The 16401-nt window shown below is 44.9% G+C and overlaps 2 protein-coding genes across 4 annotated transcripts in view; one reads left to right on the top strand and one right to left on the bottom strand.

The window, feature by feature from the left end:
- The first annotated feature begins 2172 nt into the window (after nucleotides 1–2172).
- cd36 (CD36 molecule (thrombospondin receptor)) lies at nucleotides 2173–6932 on the top strand. Its single transcript, XM_044021822.1, has 12 exons — nucleotides 2173–2468; nucleotides 2701–2858; nucleotides 2937–3081; nucleotides 3995–4141; nucleotides 4240–4331; nucleotides 4418–4467; nucleotides 4545–4614; nucleotides 4777–4964; nucleotides 5051–5169; nucleotides 5259–5332; nucleotides 6183–6237; nucleotides 6322–6932. The coding sequence occupies exons 1-12, from the start codon at nucleotides 2346–2348 to the stop codon at nucleotides 6496–6498; spliced, it is 1398 nt and encodes a 465-aa protein (XP_043877757.1). The 5' UTR covers nucleotides 2173–2345; the 3' UTR covers nucleotides 6499–6932.
- A 2031-nt stretch (nucleotides 6933–8963) lies between these two features.
- The window catches only part of sema3c (sema domain, immunoglobulin domain (Ig), short basic domain, secreted, (semaphorin) 3C), a 30339-nt gene continuing 22901 nt past the window's right edge, over nucleotides 8964–16401 (bottom strand). For 2 of the 3 annotated variants that reach the window (XM_044021819.1, XM_044021820.1), the window contains exons 11-18: nucleotides 15327–15471; nucleotides 14377–14599; nucleotides 13484–13572; nucleotides 12333–12374; nucleotides 12030–12187; nucleotides 10960–11027; nucleotides 10211–10341; nucleotides 8964–9429 (exon numbers count right to left, since the gene is read on the bottom strand). In XM_044021819.1, the coding sequence (XP_043877754.1) occupies nucleotides 8986–9429; nucleotides 10211–10341; nucleotides 10960–11027; nucleotides 12030–12187; nucleotides 12333–12374; nucleotides 13484–13572; nucleotides 14377–14599; nucleotides 15327–15471 (1300 nt within the window). In that variant the 3' untranslated portion in view covers nucleotides 8964–8985. The remainder of the gene's footprint in view (nucleotides 9430–10210; nucleotides 10342–10959; nucleotides 11028–12029; nucleotides 12188–12332; nucleotides 12375–13483; nucleotides 13573–14376; nucleotides 14600–15326; nucleotides 15472–16401) is intronic. The other variant, XM_044021821.1, reaches the window with a different exon arrangement.

Below are 16401 nucleotides of genomic sequence, written 5' to 3'. Positions count from 1 at the left end.
AACTGTGGGGCCGTGTCAGCTTGACGTGACCATTGTTTGTGGTTTGAATAATTTAGCACGTGTGACTCTGCTGCTGCATCTGCTGCATCTGCTGCTGCATCTGCTGCATCTGCTGCATCTGCTGCTGCTGCTGCTGCATCTGCTGCTGCTGCATCTGCTGCATCTGCTGCTGCTGCTGCTGCATCTGCTGCTGCTGCATCTGCTGCTGCTGCTGCTGCTGCATCTGCTGCTGCTGCTGCTCTTTCCCTAAACTTTCCACTCACATGGATTTTTACACGATGACCTTTTCTGTCGTAATCCCGCGCACTCTGTGTCGTCCACGCCGAGATAACAAAAGCCAAATCAAACAAAAACAGCACAGATTTGTAACTTGTGTTCAGATGACAGATTCCGTCCACGTCTGCTGGTAAATGATTCTTCTCCAGTGTTTGAATCGTGTTTGCATTGTGCAAAAAGCGACAGTGAATCAATATTTGTGATTTACTTGTGACTTTTATGTCTTTCCGTGTCAACACGCGGGCCAAATGTGTGAGTCATGTGACCACTGTTGTAAAAAAGAATGGCAAACACTTTAATATCAACATTATCATTCACTGGTGTGTGTGTGTGTGTGTGTGTGAAACAGTGGAGTCGTCCAGGTGAGATTCAGACTCTTGACGAGTGTTTGACACAGAGACACAGAGACACAGATGGATGATGGATGGACGTGAAGAAGCAAACCCTCTGCTGCTGCACTCACAGCAGAGTAGTGACAGAATGGTAGTGCTGCCCTCCGGTGGTGACCAGTGGTGTGTACACGGCCTTGAGAAGCAGTCGTTTTATTGCTCCTGCGATGGAGGAGGTTTATGAAGCGAGAGAAAACAGCTCTCAGGTGATATCACCACACTGTCATATAATCTGAGTTTCAGACCCAGATTATGAAAAAAAACTTTGTGACAGGGACCAAATGGTCTGGATTAACCTGGTGGAGAGGATCTACAAAGCGCTTGTGGAGCTTTATTTTTGTGAAAATCCATTCTCTGAACTCCAGATTGGCCACTAGAGGGCGACACCAACGGTGTCAAAATGAGCCCTAATGGTACGTTCCATTTATATCACAAGTTGGAAGCTGGAGCTGCATGGAGAGTTGAGAGGTCAGGAAACAAAACACTGACTGAGAAGTATAAACAAATATAAATACTCAACACTTCAAATTCAATTACATTACATTTCTCATGTAATGTTAAGAAATACTTAAGTACAATAAAAGTCATATACTTTAAGACTTCAGGTCAGATTCTTGTACTTTTACTCGGGCGTTAAGTAGAGTCATTTGCGTGGCAGCCATCTTGGAATCGTACCCAGACGGGTTGTTGTTTTTTGAGCGCGCTCCGTCCGTCCTCGGTGAAACTTGGCTGATGAGGAGCTGATTGCGTCTCCTGGGACTGAGGAGGTCTCCTGCAGGAGCTCATGATGTCAGCTTCTTGCAATCTTGTTCCAGTTCAGACACGAGTGGAGCCCAGTGTGATTGACAGCTGTCACAAAGCAAATGTCTTGAAGCGTCACAATTGGAGTTCCTTTTATTTTCAACACTGATCCACAGCTTTATCCTCCACACGAGGGCGGTGGTGTGCGCTGGTGCCAATCCCAGCTGACAGAGGGCGAGAGGCCTCTATATCTTTGTAGGACAATGTGGGAAAACCACGCCGGTTTGTGTTTGGGAGACAAGGACGGTCAATTCCTGGCTCTGCTGTCGTCGTTACGTGAAACAAAAACGAAGGAAAACAAATCATTTATGGCACAGTAATGAATCTAGATAAGAGATAATCGAGCATTTTATTTTCATAACCCTGTGAAGCAACACAAACGCAGATAAGACCTCCATGATCCACAGACTTGGAGAAGTTTCTCCACGACGTCAGTGATAGTTTTATATCAGTGGATTTAGAGTCTCTGCGTTTGCCTGTAGTTTACATTTGTACGTGTTCTTTATTTTGTCTGCGACAAAACGACAAAGAGGACGTCGTTACGCAGACGACGAGTCTTTATGACCACAACTGAACTTGAGTTGACTCTCATCCTTTCTCCCGTTATCACCGAGGTCAGATAGTTGACGTTGATACCGGCGAGGGTTTTGAACTTTGAACCTCCCGTCCTCTTTCTTTATAACGCCAGAGCTGCAGCGTCTGTACTTTTAACCTGGCCTCAGCGGCAGCTCCGTCAGCTCCGTCAGCTCCTCCACCAGTACAGACAAGCTGCACACACACACACACACACACACACACACACACAGGGACAGACGGAGAGCCGGCTGCCAGGCAGACAAACAGGCGCACAATCACAAGAAGGGGAAAAAGGAAACAACCATGGGCTGCTGTAACAGGGGGTGTGGATTCCTCGCCGGAGCTGCGTTTGGAGCCGTGTTGGCCATCCTGGGAGGCGTCCTCATCCCGCTGGGGGACAGCATCATTGAGGGAACGGTGAAGAAGGTACGGGTGCTGGGCTTTGCATGCTGAGATCAAGGTTTAACTGCGAGTGCATTGGCACAAACGCGCTTCAGAGAGGCTCAGCGTTTCATTTCAGAGGCTGGAGAACGTCTCGGGACGTTGATGTGATACCAGAGCAGTCACCTTGGCCGTGTACCAGCGGGGCAGCTGGCCCGCTGGTACCGTCCTGAGGCGTGTTATAAATAGACCTGTCTGTGTGTCTACGGGGGTTTAGGAAGCCGTCATCGAGAATGGGACGACAGCTTATGAGAACTGGGAGACGACAGGGTCGGCCGTGTACAGGCAGTTCTGGTTCTTGGAGGTGAAGAACCCTCAGGAGGTCTTGGACGGTGGAACTCCGGTGGTTCAGGAAAAGGGGCCGTACACGTACAGGTAAAGGATTCTTTCAGCTTTTTCTGTGTTTCCTGTGTTTCCTCTAAATCCAATCATCACCACGACCTCTGTGTCCAGGACGAGATATCTCCCCAAACAGGACATCAGGTTCAACCCCAACCAAACTGTCTCCTACGTCCAGCCTTTGGGCGCCATCTTCGAGCCGTCCATGTCCGTGGGTTCAGAGGAAGACAAAGTGACCTCCCTCAATCTGGGGGTCGTTGTAAGTGCGAGACGACTCCTGAAATGTTGGCTGTGTGTGAGCTGAGAAACGTTCAAGGGATTCTTTTTGTTAAATAGCTGAAATACAGTGGAGGTGTTTCTACGTTCCGTCCCGAGAAAACGTTGAGCTCTCGCAGTAACACCAACGTCAACGTTAAAATACAGTGGAGGTGTTTCTACGTTCAGTCCCGAGAAAACGTTGAGCTCTCGCAGTAACACCAACGTTTCCTCCAACGTTAAAATACAGTATAATCCAAACCCAACACCAAGGTCGTCATCTTGTTTTGAACGTTCCGTTTGTGGCGATTTGGCACCAATGGAACTTCAGCGCCATCATCCTTATTTCATTAGGAAGCTCGCGTACCACAGTTTGAGAACCGTGCATCTAAGACATGTTATGTGACCTCCAGGTTTCATTCAAAGACTCAATATCAGATCTGGTTTCAAGACCTTATTTTGGAACATGTAGGATGCTAACATGAAACAGTTAGCTGGAAAGCTAACGCACAGAAGGGATGATTTTAAACATTACCAAACATGTAACAATGATTTTTAGGTGTGTGTGTGTGTGTGTGTGTGTATATAGGCAGCTAACACTGGTAAATGTACCCAAAGGTAAGGTGCACTTAGCTACGACAGCTAATTGAGTTGGCTAAAATCATTTCAATAATGAATCTTTTGATCATGAAGACGGTTTTAAGAATAGTTTTACAGTTAAATGAAAGAAAATGTGAAGCTAATGTGTCACAGCCACACTATCAAGTGCTTTTGTCCACGCCCATGTCATTAAAGAAGATTATTTTCTGCTTTATCTCGTGACGCAACAACACAGCACTTGACTTTTCTGTGACACTGTATATAATAAACATAACATAACATAACAAGCATGTTAACGCTTCATTGTCTCGCACCAGGGAGCGTTCAAACTGCTGCCGCCTAAAATCCTGAATGTCTTGATAAAAAGGACCAACTCGTCGTTGTTCCAGCGCCGCACGGTCCGGGAGATGCTGTGGGGCTACAAGGACCCCATCTTTAAATTCCTTGTGGGCGTGTTTGTACCTGTAAGTGCACACGATTGAACGTATATAACCAACATGTATAGAATAACCAGGAGATCTGACACGACGGGAATCACATGGTTTCGATCCCTTTTTGCCAGTACAACGGAAGCGTCGATGGCAACTACACAATTTATAACGGAAAAGACGACATCTCCAAAGTGGGAATCATTGATCGGTGGCGTGGTGAGACGTGAGTCCAGTTTATGAACTCAGTGAAGGACGTAACGAGTCACATGTCGACCACTGTAATGTGTGAATATGACTGTGTTTTAACAGGAGTTTGCCTTTCTGGAACGACACGTACTGCGACATGATCAACGGCACAGGTATCGTTCAAAAAAGAAGAAAAAAGACGGCACACAAGTCACATGTCTGAGGTGATTTCTGCTCTTCTTTTTCTCAGACGCTTCCTCTTTCCCTCCCTTTGTGAACAACGAGAAGCCGCTCTTTTTCTACTCGTCAGACATCTGCAGGTGACAGCGAACGCTTCTTCATTTCAGAACTCAAGGTTGAACAAAGTGACTTTGAGACGTTCATTCCTCTCAACAGCCACTAGAGGTCAGGGCTTTTCAAGAGCAGAGCGCCCTGTTGGGAGTGAGACTGAAGACTCTTGATGTGCTGCTCTCTGTCTCCAGGTCTGTGTCGGCCACCTTTGAGAGGACAGTCAACGTGAAAGGGATCGACATGTTCCATTTCACCCTCAATCCGTCCACCCTGGCCTCTCCGACAGTAAACCCAGACAACAGGTGTTTCTGCCCGGACCCAAAAGTGAGCAAGAACTGCACCTTGGCCGGAGTACTGGACATCAGCGCCTGTCAGGACGGTCGGTCTGCATCGTTTTTATTTGCAGCATCAGATCTCAGAAGCGGTTCCCAGAATGTGCCTTAACTGTCTCTGTTTCCTGAACAGGGAAACCGATATACATCTCCCTGCCCCACTTCCTTCACGGCAGTCCGTCCCTGAGAGAAGACGTGCTCGGTCTAAACCCCAGTGAGGAACACCATAACACCTTCCTCGACGTTGAACCGGTAAGAGCCTGAAAAATGACTGTCCTCTTCAGGACTGTGCTCAGGGGGTTTGGTGCTGATGCAGAGTTTCTGTGGTGTTTCTCCACCAGATAACCGGGTTTACCATGAAGTTTGCAAAGAGGATTCAAGTGAACATGATGTACGGCCCATCCAAGGACATCACGTGAGTACGGTTTTGGTTTACATAAAAAAAGAATAAAAAGGACCTTAAGCCTGGTTAGCTGGTCGCTTTAGCTTAGCATCAAGTTGGAGACCCAGAGTTTGTCTCCAGTTTGACCAGTTAGCAGATTACCACATTAGAAAGTGACGTGATATCGCGTGTCTTTATTTGATTTACCATACGTTCTGTTTGTCCAGACTGTCAGATTAAATTAATTAAATTAAAATTTGAATTAAAAAAATAAAATTAGATCAAATTAAATAAAATAATTAAATTCAATTAATAATAAAATAGAAAAACAAAAAAAACCTGGTATTTAATACAGCGACAAGTACTCAATTCATCGACGATGAAAGTAATCGTTAGTCGCAGCCCTAATATCGCGACACATGCGTATGGAATATCCATAAAAGTGGTGTTTTCAAAGTTTTCCTGTTTTCAGGGCTTTGAAAAAGCCGCCACATCTAGAAGACAACAAAAATTGGTAGAGATTTAGCTCGATTTAGCTCGATTTAGCTCGTTTTAGCTCGATTTAGCTCGTCCACGTGACTCGCCCGTCATGGCCTTTTTCCTCATGTCGTTGTCTCTCTGAACGGAGGCGTGAGGAGACTTTGGAAGACTTATTTTCTTTTTTTTCATTTACCATAGTACATTTTGTTTGTCCAGACTGTCAGATTAATGCTAAGCTAACCGCTAACAGGCATTAGAGTGGCTAATCTCTTCACAATAAAGTTCCGGCATGCCAGAAAACGCACAGGCGCGCACGGCATTTCCCCTAAAATGTCAAATTATTTAAGAGCGACTGAAACAGAATCGTGCACTAATTCCCCGCTCGGAATTCTTTTCTCTGCAGGATTTTTAACAAAGTCAAGGATTATACTGTGTTCCCCATCGTTTGGCTGAATGAGGTGAGATAAAACTGGAGCCCCACAGTCATGGAGTGTGTGTGTGTGTGTGTGTGTGTTAATCCCTCTCTGTCTGTGTGGAATCAGACGGCTGAGTTGGACGACGAGACGGCCGACATGTTCAAATCGGAGATCACCGGACGTATCCAGATACTGAAGACCTTACAGATGGTGCTGCTGGGCGTCGGTTTGGCCACATTCGTCATTTGCCTGATCTGCTACTGCGTCGTGAGGAGCAGAAACAACAAGAGCGCCACCGTGTGACGCCCTGGAGCACGAGCTGCCGCGGGGACGTCAAACCTCTCGATGTAGACTTGCACTTTTGTTGTGTAATTTTTCGTGTTATTTATAATGTTGTTTCCTTTCATAGCAACACTGTGATTCGTGTACAGCTCCAGAGCTGAATCACTTTGCCGAGCTTTCGTTAACTCAATCAGGAATTTCTCAAGGGAGAGCAGGTGGACACTCATTCTACTGCATATGGAACAAATGTGTTTGACATCCCATTAAAAAAGAAACACACACACAGAAAATGTTCCCGTTCTTCGCCGAACACGTGAATAAAAGCTCAGATCAGCGAGTTTTTATGAAAACTTCAGCTCAGACTCAAACAAACATTTGCTTTGTGTGCGGTCAAGCACGACTATTCAGTTTCCTCTTCAGCTCGAGGGCTCAATAAATCAAACAAGCAATAAAAATGAGCCGAGGCATGATTATACTTTGAGTTGTTTGGTGAGAAAGCAGCATTTGTGCGCAGCAGGAAACTTTTTTTTGGGCTTTTTATTGGTGTTACATTACATTCAGAAGCCTCCTGGGTGTCTTTGATTCTACCGTTTGCATTTCACACTTACAAGGGATCGTTTGATTGAAATGAAAATCGCTACTGAACGCTGGGGTTTGAAATATGAACCCTGTTCAGCTGCCATACATTACTACACCAGTTCATTTTCCTGGAGCTCAGAATTACTGCGTGTAACATAATATACTATATACCTACTGTATATTATATACATAGTATATGATATACTATGCCACGTTAAGTGTCGAGAAGATATAGTACGACAATGAAACATTCAAAGTCATTCTTATCCGACCATATTTATTCAGGCTAAAATGGCATAAATAAATAGAAATAACGACACTGAAGTCACTGGGAGCTAAACATGACGTGGTTTTTATGAACCGTGGGGCATTTTCTGAAAAATGAAAATAACAGTGTTCATCTCCACAACTTGCAGATACGGTCAAATTATCTTGAATTTATATACACAAGGTAAACGAAAAGAAAAAAAAAGGCACATTAAATTAACAGGATGAAACAAACGGAACAAAAAAACTGTACACAAGCGACAAATAATTATCTACTGTACATGAACTAAGTGTATTCACATAATACCAAATGGTTTATCTCACGAGCTAGCACGGACTAGAACTACGTTACTGTGCAGATTATAGAAAACTGGATCCGAAGAACGAGCGGCGTCATCGCAGGCGACATTTCTACGTATTACGCTAACATTCATGATTCACCTGACGGCAAAAACTCAACGGTGTAAATCTGCAAAGACTAAGGGAATAATGGGACATTTTGGGGGAGGCTATACTTAGCTAATTAGCCAGCTTCCTATTTTAGGCCTAGCTTCAGATAAAGGAATCTATTCTGCTTGTCATGAACGTAAAACACTGAAGCCTTGCTGCTTGTTTTTTTGAATATGAACTAGTTTAGCAGTGCAGCCTCTTCTAATTTCCATGCTAAGCTAACTGCTTAAGTTTCTTTGTTGACATCTGGAACGTTAGCTCAAGACGTTGCGCGCTGATCTTTGAAATCTAAAACTCGGTTAAACTGCCACACATAACTAAACAATTCATTTTCATACATTTAATCCAGGCAAAGATTAAGGGAATAATGTGACACTTAGCTAATTAGCCAGCATTCATAGCTATAAGGTTCATATCTTTAGCCTAGCTTCAGCTAAAGGAACTTATTCTGCTTAGTGATTAGAAAGTACAACGTTGAAGCATTGTCTTTGTTTAGCCTCTTGTAATTGTGTAAATGTGTAAGCTAACGGCTTAGGTTTCTTTGTTGAGCTAACGTAGCAGATGTTAGCTCAGCAAAGAAGCAGCTTTGTTGTTGTCGTAGACACTGTTTGTCAATCTTTTCTTCTGTGTGACTGTACGACACGTCACAAATGCCCTTTTTATTCCCGTTAACGAGCTTCTGTGCAGGAAAAAGAGAAAGACACAACATCAGCTGAATTATTGAGGGACGGATAAATATAGCACTGATTTTTATCAAGTGTCGTTCGTCTCAGTCTCTTGATACTGTTTGTTTAAAAACAGTGCCGCAGCTTTAGTTTGGTCTTTAAACTGGTCTTTCTTTCTTGTTTTTACTTTACTTACGAACAAAACGGTTCATTCTGACTTATTTTGTAAAACGTGTGAGTCTGTGAGTGAATGTAATTTAACACAGACAAACACAGGCCTGGAGTTTGGTGAGTTACAAAGTAAAGTAACTCACTCCGCTGATGTTTATCGGCTGAAGTTACTTATTAACGTGTTTTATCAGAATTTATTAGTGGTCCGAGTAACAGGGACACTTGAGTTTACATTGTGAGCGCGTCAGTGGCTCGTCCTCGTCCGACTGTACGTCTGCAGGTTGAGATGAGGATTTGTAATCTGCCTGGAAGGATGCAGGACCAGACAAATGTCAGTTTGTGTAGCTGCCAGCCACACACACACATCCCCCGCGTGTCACACCTCCGGGAGGTGATTGCGCCGGTTGCGGCTCTTCCTCCGGTCCAGCAGGGGCTTCAGTTTGGCCAGGTCCCCCCTGAGAGGTCCGGGCGGCTGAGGCTGCTGCTGCTGCTGCTGCTGCTGCTGCTGCTGCCGCTGCTGCAGGTTCTGGAGCTCCTTCCTCTCTTTGCAGTACTGCTGAACAGCCAGGCTCTCTGCAGGACTGAAGGCTGCCAACAGGGCCTTGGGGTGCAGAGAGCTGGCCCAGGCCCAGGGCGACTGCTGCTTGTCGGTCAGCACGCTCACCATGGCCTCGCTCAGCACGCGCAGGCGGATCTTGGCGACGGTGCGTTTGAAGCCGTTCTCCGTGGTCAGGCAGTAGTACAGGCCCTGGTCCGAGAGCTGAGCCGAGCGGATCAGGAGGCCGTGCGGCGTGGAGATGACGCGGTCGCTCAGCTTCACCTGCGGTCGACACGGTCAGGTTGAGAGTTCTTCATAAAATCCACAATGTTAAAATCATGCGTCATCACACAGTGAGTGAAGAGAGATTTCCATGTCTGACTAAAACGAGCCGAGCTCTGATGATGACGACGACGACACGCGCCATGAAACTTAAAGAGATTTCGTTTCTGTGAGAGAGCGGAACATGAGTGACACTCCAGCCGCTGTTTTTCTCCCCGAGTGAATGAAGTCGTTATTGGGCGAGTGAGTTCTTTTCCATTCATAATTAATGATAAGACAGTTACTATTTACACTTCCACTGGATACTTTGGCTGAGTTTCACAAGACATCAGAGAATCTAAGATTGACTTGTCATATATCATGTAGGGCTGCGACTGACGATGACTCATTTAATTGTTTTGGTAAAGTTTCAGCTTCTCTTTAAGAAATCATTAAAACTCATTTGAGTCATTTGAGGTTTGTTTTTCCAGGTTTGGGGGAAAAACACATCAACATTTAAAAAAAAAAAAAATAATTGGTATTTTATGGAGCGTATCAAAAATGCGGAAAAGTCCATCCTAAATCTGGACGTACGGCCAAGTCATGTTTTTAAAGTTCTCCTGTTTTCAGAAGCCGGCACTTCTGGAAGACAACAAACATTTGGTAGAGATTTAGCTAGTTTTAGCTCTTTTTAGCTTGATTTAGCTCTTTTTAGCTTGATTTAGCTCTTTTTAGCTCGATTTAGCTCGTTTTAGCTCAATTTGGCTCAACCACGTGACTCGTCCATCACGTCTAAACCAACCTCTTTCCTCCTGTCGTTGTCTCTTTGAATGAGCCACCGAATGGAGGCCTGGGGAGACTTGGGAAGACACTCCAGGAAGGTGGTGTTGTTCTTCACGCCATATTGTGTCATCTCCACTGCGTTTCTGTAGGCTACACACACACACACACACACACACACACACACACACACACAGACGTCACTCACTCACAGATGGACTCAAATCTGTCTCCAAGTCCCGTCAGTGCGGGTGGAGCTTAGTCGGACACCTGCAGCTCAACCGCGTTCTCCCCGGACCGGGAACTAAAGAACCTTCAGTGAATTTGGACTCATTTGGACTCATTTGGACTCATTTGGACTCATTTGGACTTATTTACCGCGTGGTTTTGTGTCTGACAGGACCGGATACACGGTTGTGACTCATTAGCGTTCATTTTCTGAGGCGTAAACGGTTCGTGATGGCGATGGAAATTGAAGCGTCTGGGGAAGCAAATCCTCTCCTCTCATGAGGCTGCACCCTGCCAGTCGACTGGATTAAGTGTGGAGGAGAATCACAAAAACCCAGTAAAGCCTCGACGTAAACAACTGTGACTGTGGAGTGGACGTGCACAAACACAGAGAACAGACGAGGACCATTGATTTGACAGGTTTCACAGGCCATCCACTGAACCAATCACTGAAAAGCATCATAGACGTTTGGGGAAATGATCGAATTCTTCATTTCACATCGTTAGAATAAGAAGAACCTGATTAGCCTTCACTTTAATTACCTTTAAGATTGAATCCCCTGCACTGTGTGAGGGGATTTCCGTGCATAATGTCCTGTCGTCTGCTTCTCCTGCAGAAAAAAAACAGTAGAATGAGTAGAATTACAAAACTCATCATCATCATCATCATCATCATCGTCATCATCAAAATGTTTCTCCTCCCATTAAAAGGAGGAAAATGTGACAGTGTTGTTCCACTGTGTCTGGAAAACACCACCAGGCCGCACGAGTTCTGGTTCTGAGCTCAACTCGACCTGCGTCTGACGCACAGCTGTCAGGGGGGGAGGGACGGGGGGACGGAGGGAGGGAGCGGGGGGAGGCCTGGTGACTTCTCTGACACACAATATCTTACATTGTTAAAGCTTGAGTTCAGTCAAATCCATTTTAAACCTGATAAATGAGTGAAGATCACACTAAAATTAGCAGCTAAAACTTCTCTTTCCCTTGCTTACATATTGTATTCATTCATTCACAACTTTGCACAAAACTTCAATGTTTATTTTGTTTGTTTATCTGGTTGCATTCCAGTATTTTATTCCTTATTTGCAGAGGTGTTTAATAACTTTATTTTTCACATGACTATGTTTATTTCCAGATACACAACACAGAGTTGTCTCATCTTAAATTAATTAAATTAAATTAAATGAAATTAAATTAAACGTCACAGTTCAGAGTCGACTTCTGTTTCTGTGACATTTAGCGTTTATATCTCATATCTTGCATTTGTTCGATCTTTGCCTCAGACTTTTGTAAATAAAAGATTTAAAGGTGCATTGACTTGATCGAATGATCTGAGAGAGAAAATGTGGGCGTTGTGATGTCGACCAATCGCAGGGCAGATCAAGGAGAAAGGGGCGCCTCCTACTGGCTGTTCTGCGACATGAACACAAATACTTGAGAAGATTCAAACATCTGCTGTGAGCTCTTGTTTAGGTAACACTTCACTGCCTCGCTGAACCCCCGCTCCCTAATCCACACCCGTCAGGGATTATTACCTCTCATAGTCCATCTCCTCTGCCAACAGAATAATCCACTCTGTGTTGGATTGATTTCAGATGAAAACCTTTGCGTACCTTTTGCTGCTGGGGTAGAAGCGCGAGCAGCTGAGGCCGTCCCAGGCGCAGTACGGGTCGCGGGCGAGGCAGCAGTCGGCGCAGGCGGCGCCGTACGCGTGACAGCGGTGCAGGGAGACCTGCGACACCCCCAACTCCGAGCTGACGTACAGCTGCTGCTGCAAAGTAAACAGTTCAAATGTCAGCCGCCCTGTTTGTCTTCACAAGTGGCCGCGCTGACGGGAAAATGAGGCCCAAACAATTACCCCTCATTATCCCCCAGCACTCACACGTTAAAGCAATGAAAGTGAAGGGACTTCTTACTTTTTTGGGGGAGATTCTCAGGTTTGTAACAGGAGCCTGGTTCTGAAGGAAACAAGACAAAGTCAGGACACTGTTAACAATTATTTCTATTACCAATTTCAAGGAATGTGGAAATACACGGATTCATTTTCTTGGCAGGAACTCAAACATCAATCAGTAAAAAGTTTAATAATCGCGTTTATTTCTCATTATTTCTGTGTCCATGTTTTCCTGTCACTCTTGGCAGCAGAGGTGTTTAAGCCAAAAAGGACCCGCCCACAAATTTAATCCCACAAAGGAAACCCTGGTTTAGTCGTCAACGAGTGACTGATGAATCACTTACAAACTGTTTTTATAATCGACTACACAGAATAGTATTAGGACCATATGTACAAAAATGAAATCAAATAAAAATGAAAGAAAGAATAAAAGTAAAATAGCATGAATTCTGACTTTAATCTCAGATTTCTGACTTTAATCTCAGATTTCTTACTTTTTTCCCCCAAAAATCTGACTTTAATCAGAGAATTTATTCTGGATTAAAAGAATATAACAAATCGTCACAAGAGGGCGACTCCAAACATCTTTGGGCTCATGTTTCTACTTGATTCACGTCAGGAGTTCAACGGTCTCAGCTCTTCCTCAGAAGAACATGATGTCAGTTACGACACCGCGGCCACATCACAAATCTCAAGGCTTCAGATTCAGATAAAGATGTCGCTGCTAGTTAGCGCCTGGTTAAACTCAATAAATCCTGAGGAGAACAAACGATCTCGAGGAAGAATCAAAGCAGAGACATCAGGTCGAGGTCGAGGAGCAGCTTCTTTCCAGATGTCTTCAACCTACTGAAGAATAAATCGTTCCTGATTTCTGTTTTGTTTTTTTCAAAGCAGCCGCGGCATTAACACGTGATCACAGGCCGATCACCACGTTAGCTCAGAGAAAACGCCGTGCTAACACACTCTTCTCACGCTATGTTTCCCATCATGCTACGCTGCACAACATCCATCTACTGAATAGCACCCTGTCCTTGTCTGGCTGCCCCTGGCCTTTGTGATGTGGCCAACTGTGCCCTCCTCCTCCTCCTCCTCCTCCTCCCTGCCTTTGATAGTGCTCAAGAAAAGGGATGAAAGTGAAAGAGAGAGAGAGAGAAAGACAGACGGACAGCAGACCTTAAACACTTCCAGCTCCTCCAGGATTAGATCTTCATGCAGGGAGTGATTGCTTGGCAGGACGATCACCTTCTGTATCGTACCTTTGTCTGGAGGCAGAAAGCAGACATGTCATGACATGTAACACACACACACACACACACACACACACCACACACACACACACACACACACACACACACACACACACACACACGCACACACACACACACACGCACACACACACAGACTTCTGGTGAAAAACCCCATGTTTGTGTTTGAATTAGACCTGATAGCCATGACCAGGTTCAGGTGGCAGGAGTTAGAATTAAGAGACTGTGCTTTGTCCTGGGATGTGCAGCAGCAGCCACGCACACACACACACACACACAAACACACACAGAAACACCTCCTGGAAAAGCCTGATAACGCCGTCTTCCCTCAAACTCGAGACAAGAAAAAGCTCAATTTCTGGCCCAAATACGGTGAAACATAGAGCGGAGACGGTGTCGAGCGAGTCCCAGAGCGCACACGCGGACATGCGGACACGCACGAGCACACGTGCATGCGTAACACACACACACAGACACAAATGAGTCTGTTTAAATGATCCGAGCATCTTTGACCGCGAGCGCGGACACAATTGTCTCCACCCACTCCGTCGCAATTGACAGGATCGCTGCGATGACAAAGATAACAAAGTTCTCGAGGAGCTGCCTTTGACCCCGCGGCTGTTTATCACTGTGAACTCTTCCCTCTGTTATCTGTTTATCTTCGATACAACAATCATTTACTGATGACTGTGGATTGTTTCCACTGTATTTAAAAAGTCCAATCAAATAATATAATAATAACACGGCGTGATGTCCGCGCCTCGCTGTCACGCACCGCGCTGTGATTCCATCGTTTCGTACCTGTGCCCAGGAACAGGACGTGGTAATTGCCGTCAGCGGCCATGACCTGGTCCACGGCCACCGACGTGTATCTGTAGTCGGCGTTGGTCCGGACCACCAGAGGTCTGCGCCCCACCGGGTAGATGGGGTTAAACATGACCGGGTGGTTTCGCACGAAGGTCACCACGTCGTCCGGGAACTCCTTTGTCGTCTGGATGTCCGGCGTGAAAGCTCCGCCGGGGCACTGGAGAAACGGGAGTGTGGGCACAGCGTGACAAAAAAGAAAAATAATAATAATAATAATGATAATAATAATGATAATAATTTACAATAATCAGCATAAAAAACATGGATACTTTGCTTGTAACTGGCATAAATGAATGGGGTTCCCCAGGGGTCTACACTGGGGCCGCTGCTTATTTGATGTGTTTAAATTAGTTTTTCTTAAGTCAATTTTAAATTTACAAAAAGCTAAACGTTATATCTTGATAGTACATATAGTATTAAGGGCAAATTTGAGGGTCAACATTATTAAACTTATTAAACTTAACACAGAGTGTCTCGCTGACGACACTTTTGCGTCACCAAAAGTAAAAAAAACAGTAAATTGTAAATAACATTTTTATCATTAGTAGTAAAATAATAATAATAATAATATTTTCCTTATATTTTTTTTTTAATGGGCATATGCTCTTCCTCACAGGACATTTTCTGCCCCTTTAATGGTTAAAATAAGCAAAGAAAAAGTCCAGACAGACATTTTGGACATTGGGTTAGGTGTTAAAGGGTTAAAACTTTATGGACTAAAGGATTTTACTTTAATGAGTATGTTTTATTCACCTCAAGAAATATTAATATTAATATAAATAGGCAATATCAGAGCGTTATTACCAATATTTATGTGTATATTATATGTATTTTAAGGAAGTCAGAATACGATCTGAGATAAGTTTAAAATTAAATGAACTCACAGTCCCAGGACGTGGGTAAGGGATGCGGCCCTGGAACGCCACCCACTGAAAATTGGGCCCCTCTCGATGAGCGAAGGGCCCGTTGAAGACGGTGAGGATGTCGGCCATGTTGTACACGCACACGGCCGAGCCTTTAAACACGGAGCTGAGGAGACGAGAGTCAGACGTTCAGTGAGAGTCGGTGATCAGCGTCATTGTTCTGGAGGATGTGTGAGGTCATAAGGTCAGGGCGGAGCCGACATCTAAAAAAAACCCCACACTGCTTCACACATAAAAGACGCTTTGATGAAAAGAGGGAACACACACACACACACACACACACACACACACACACACACACACACACACACACACACACACGCACACACACGCACACACACACACACACACGCACACACACACGCACACACACACACACACACACACACACACACGCACACACACACACACACGCACACACACACACACACACACACACCTGCACACACACACACACACACACACACACGTATCGTGAGGCCGTGTCATCATTCAATCAGTGAAGCAGACAAATGTTTGGGCGGAGGAAACGTGCGATGATGAAACGACAGCAGACACACACTGAAAAGACAAGATTCTACATCCACGCGCACAATCTGTTCAGGAGCAGGCGCGAGGACATCTGGTGGACACACGGAGAGTGGCAGGACATCTTTGTTGTGGTCCAGGCCGAGACCAAGTCCTGGCCAAGACCACAATCAATTTTTTTTCCTGTCTCCTGTAAAGTGTGACTCCCAAAGGGATTAATAAAGTCATCTGTCTGTCTGTCTGTCTGTCTGTCTGTCTGTCTGAAGACACAACGTTCCAACTAAAAATGACTCCCACATCCGACCAGTCTTGAATGACACAATTCAGATTTCTGATATATCCAGAGATGGAGACACAACTGAGTGGAAATGAAGAAGAAGAAGAAGTCGTCAGATCAGTGAAGTGCGCTGAACGACCTCTGTAACTTAAACGAACCTCGGAACATGAAGAACGCCACTTGTCTAATGATAATCCTAACGTTCTCTTCTAGACCGGGTCTGCTACAGGA

The sequence above is a fragment of the Solea senegalensis genome, linkage group LG3, assembly GCF_019176455.1.
Source record: "Solea senegalensis isolate Sse05_10M linkage group LG3, IFAPA_SoseM_1, whole genome shotgun sequence".
NCBI classification, from domain to species: Eukaryota; Metazoa; Chordata; class Actinopteri; order Pleuronectiformes; family Soleidae; genus Solea; species Solea senegalensis.
This window is presented reverse-complemented; position numbering and strand designations above follow the sequence as displayed.

Bases quoted from the DNA above. Each gene is read 5' to 3' on its own strand.
- cd36 (XM_044021822.1), top strand. From the start codon at position 2,346: ATGGGCTGCTGTAACAGGGGGTGTGGATTCCTCGCCGGAGCTGCGTTT. The intron at 3,082-3,994 runs GTAAGTGCGAGA...GTCTCGCACCAG, and splicing joins CCCTCAATCTGGGGGTCGTT to GGAGCGTTCAAACTGCTGCC. The intron at 4,468-4,544 runs GTATCGTTCAAA...TCTTTTTCTCAG, and splicing joins CGACATGATCAACGGCACAG to ACGCTTCCTCTTTCCCTCCC.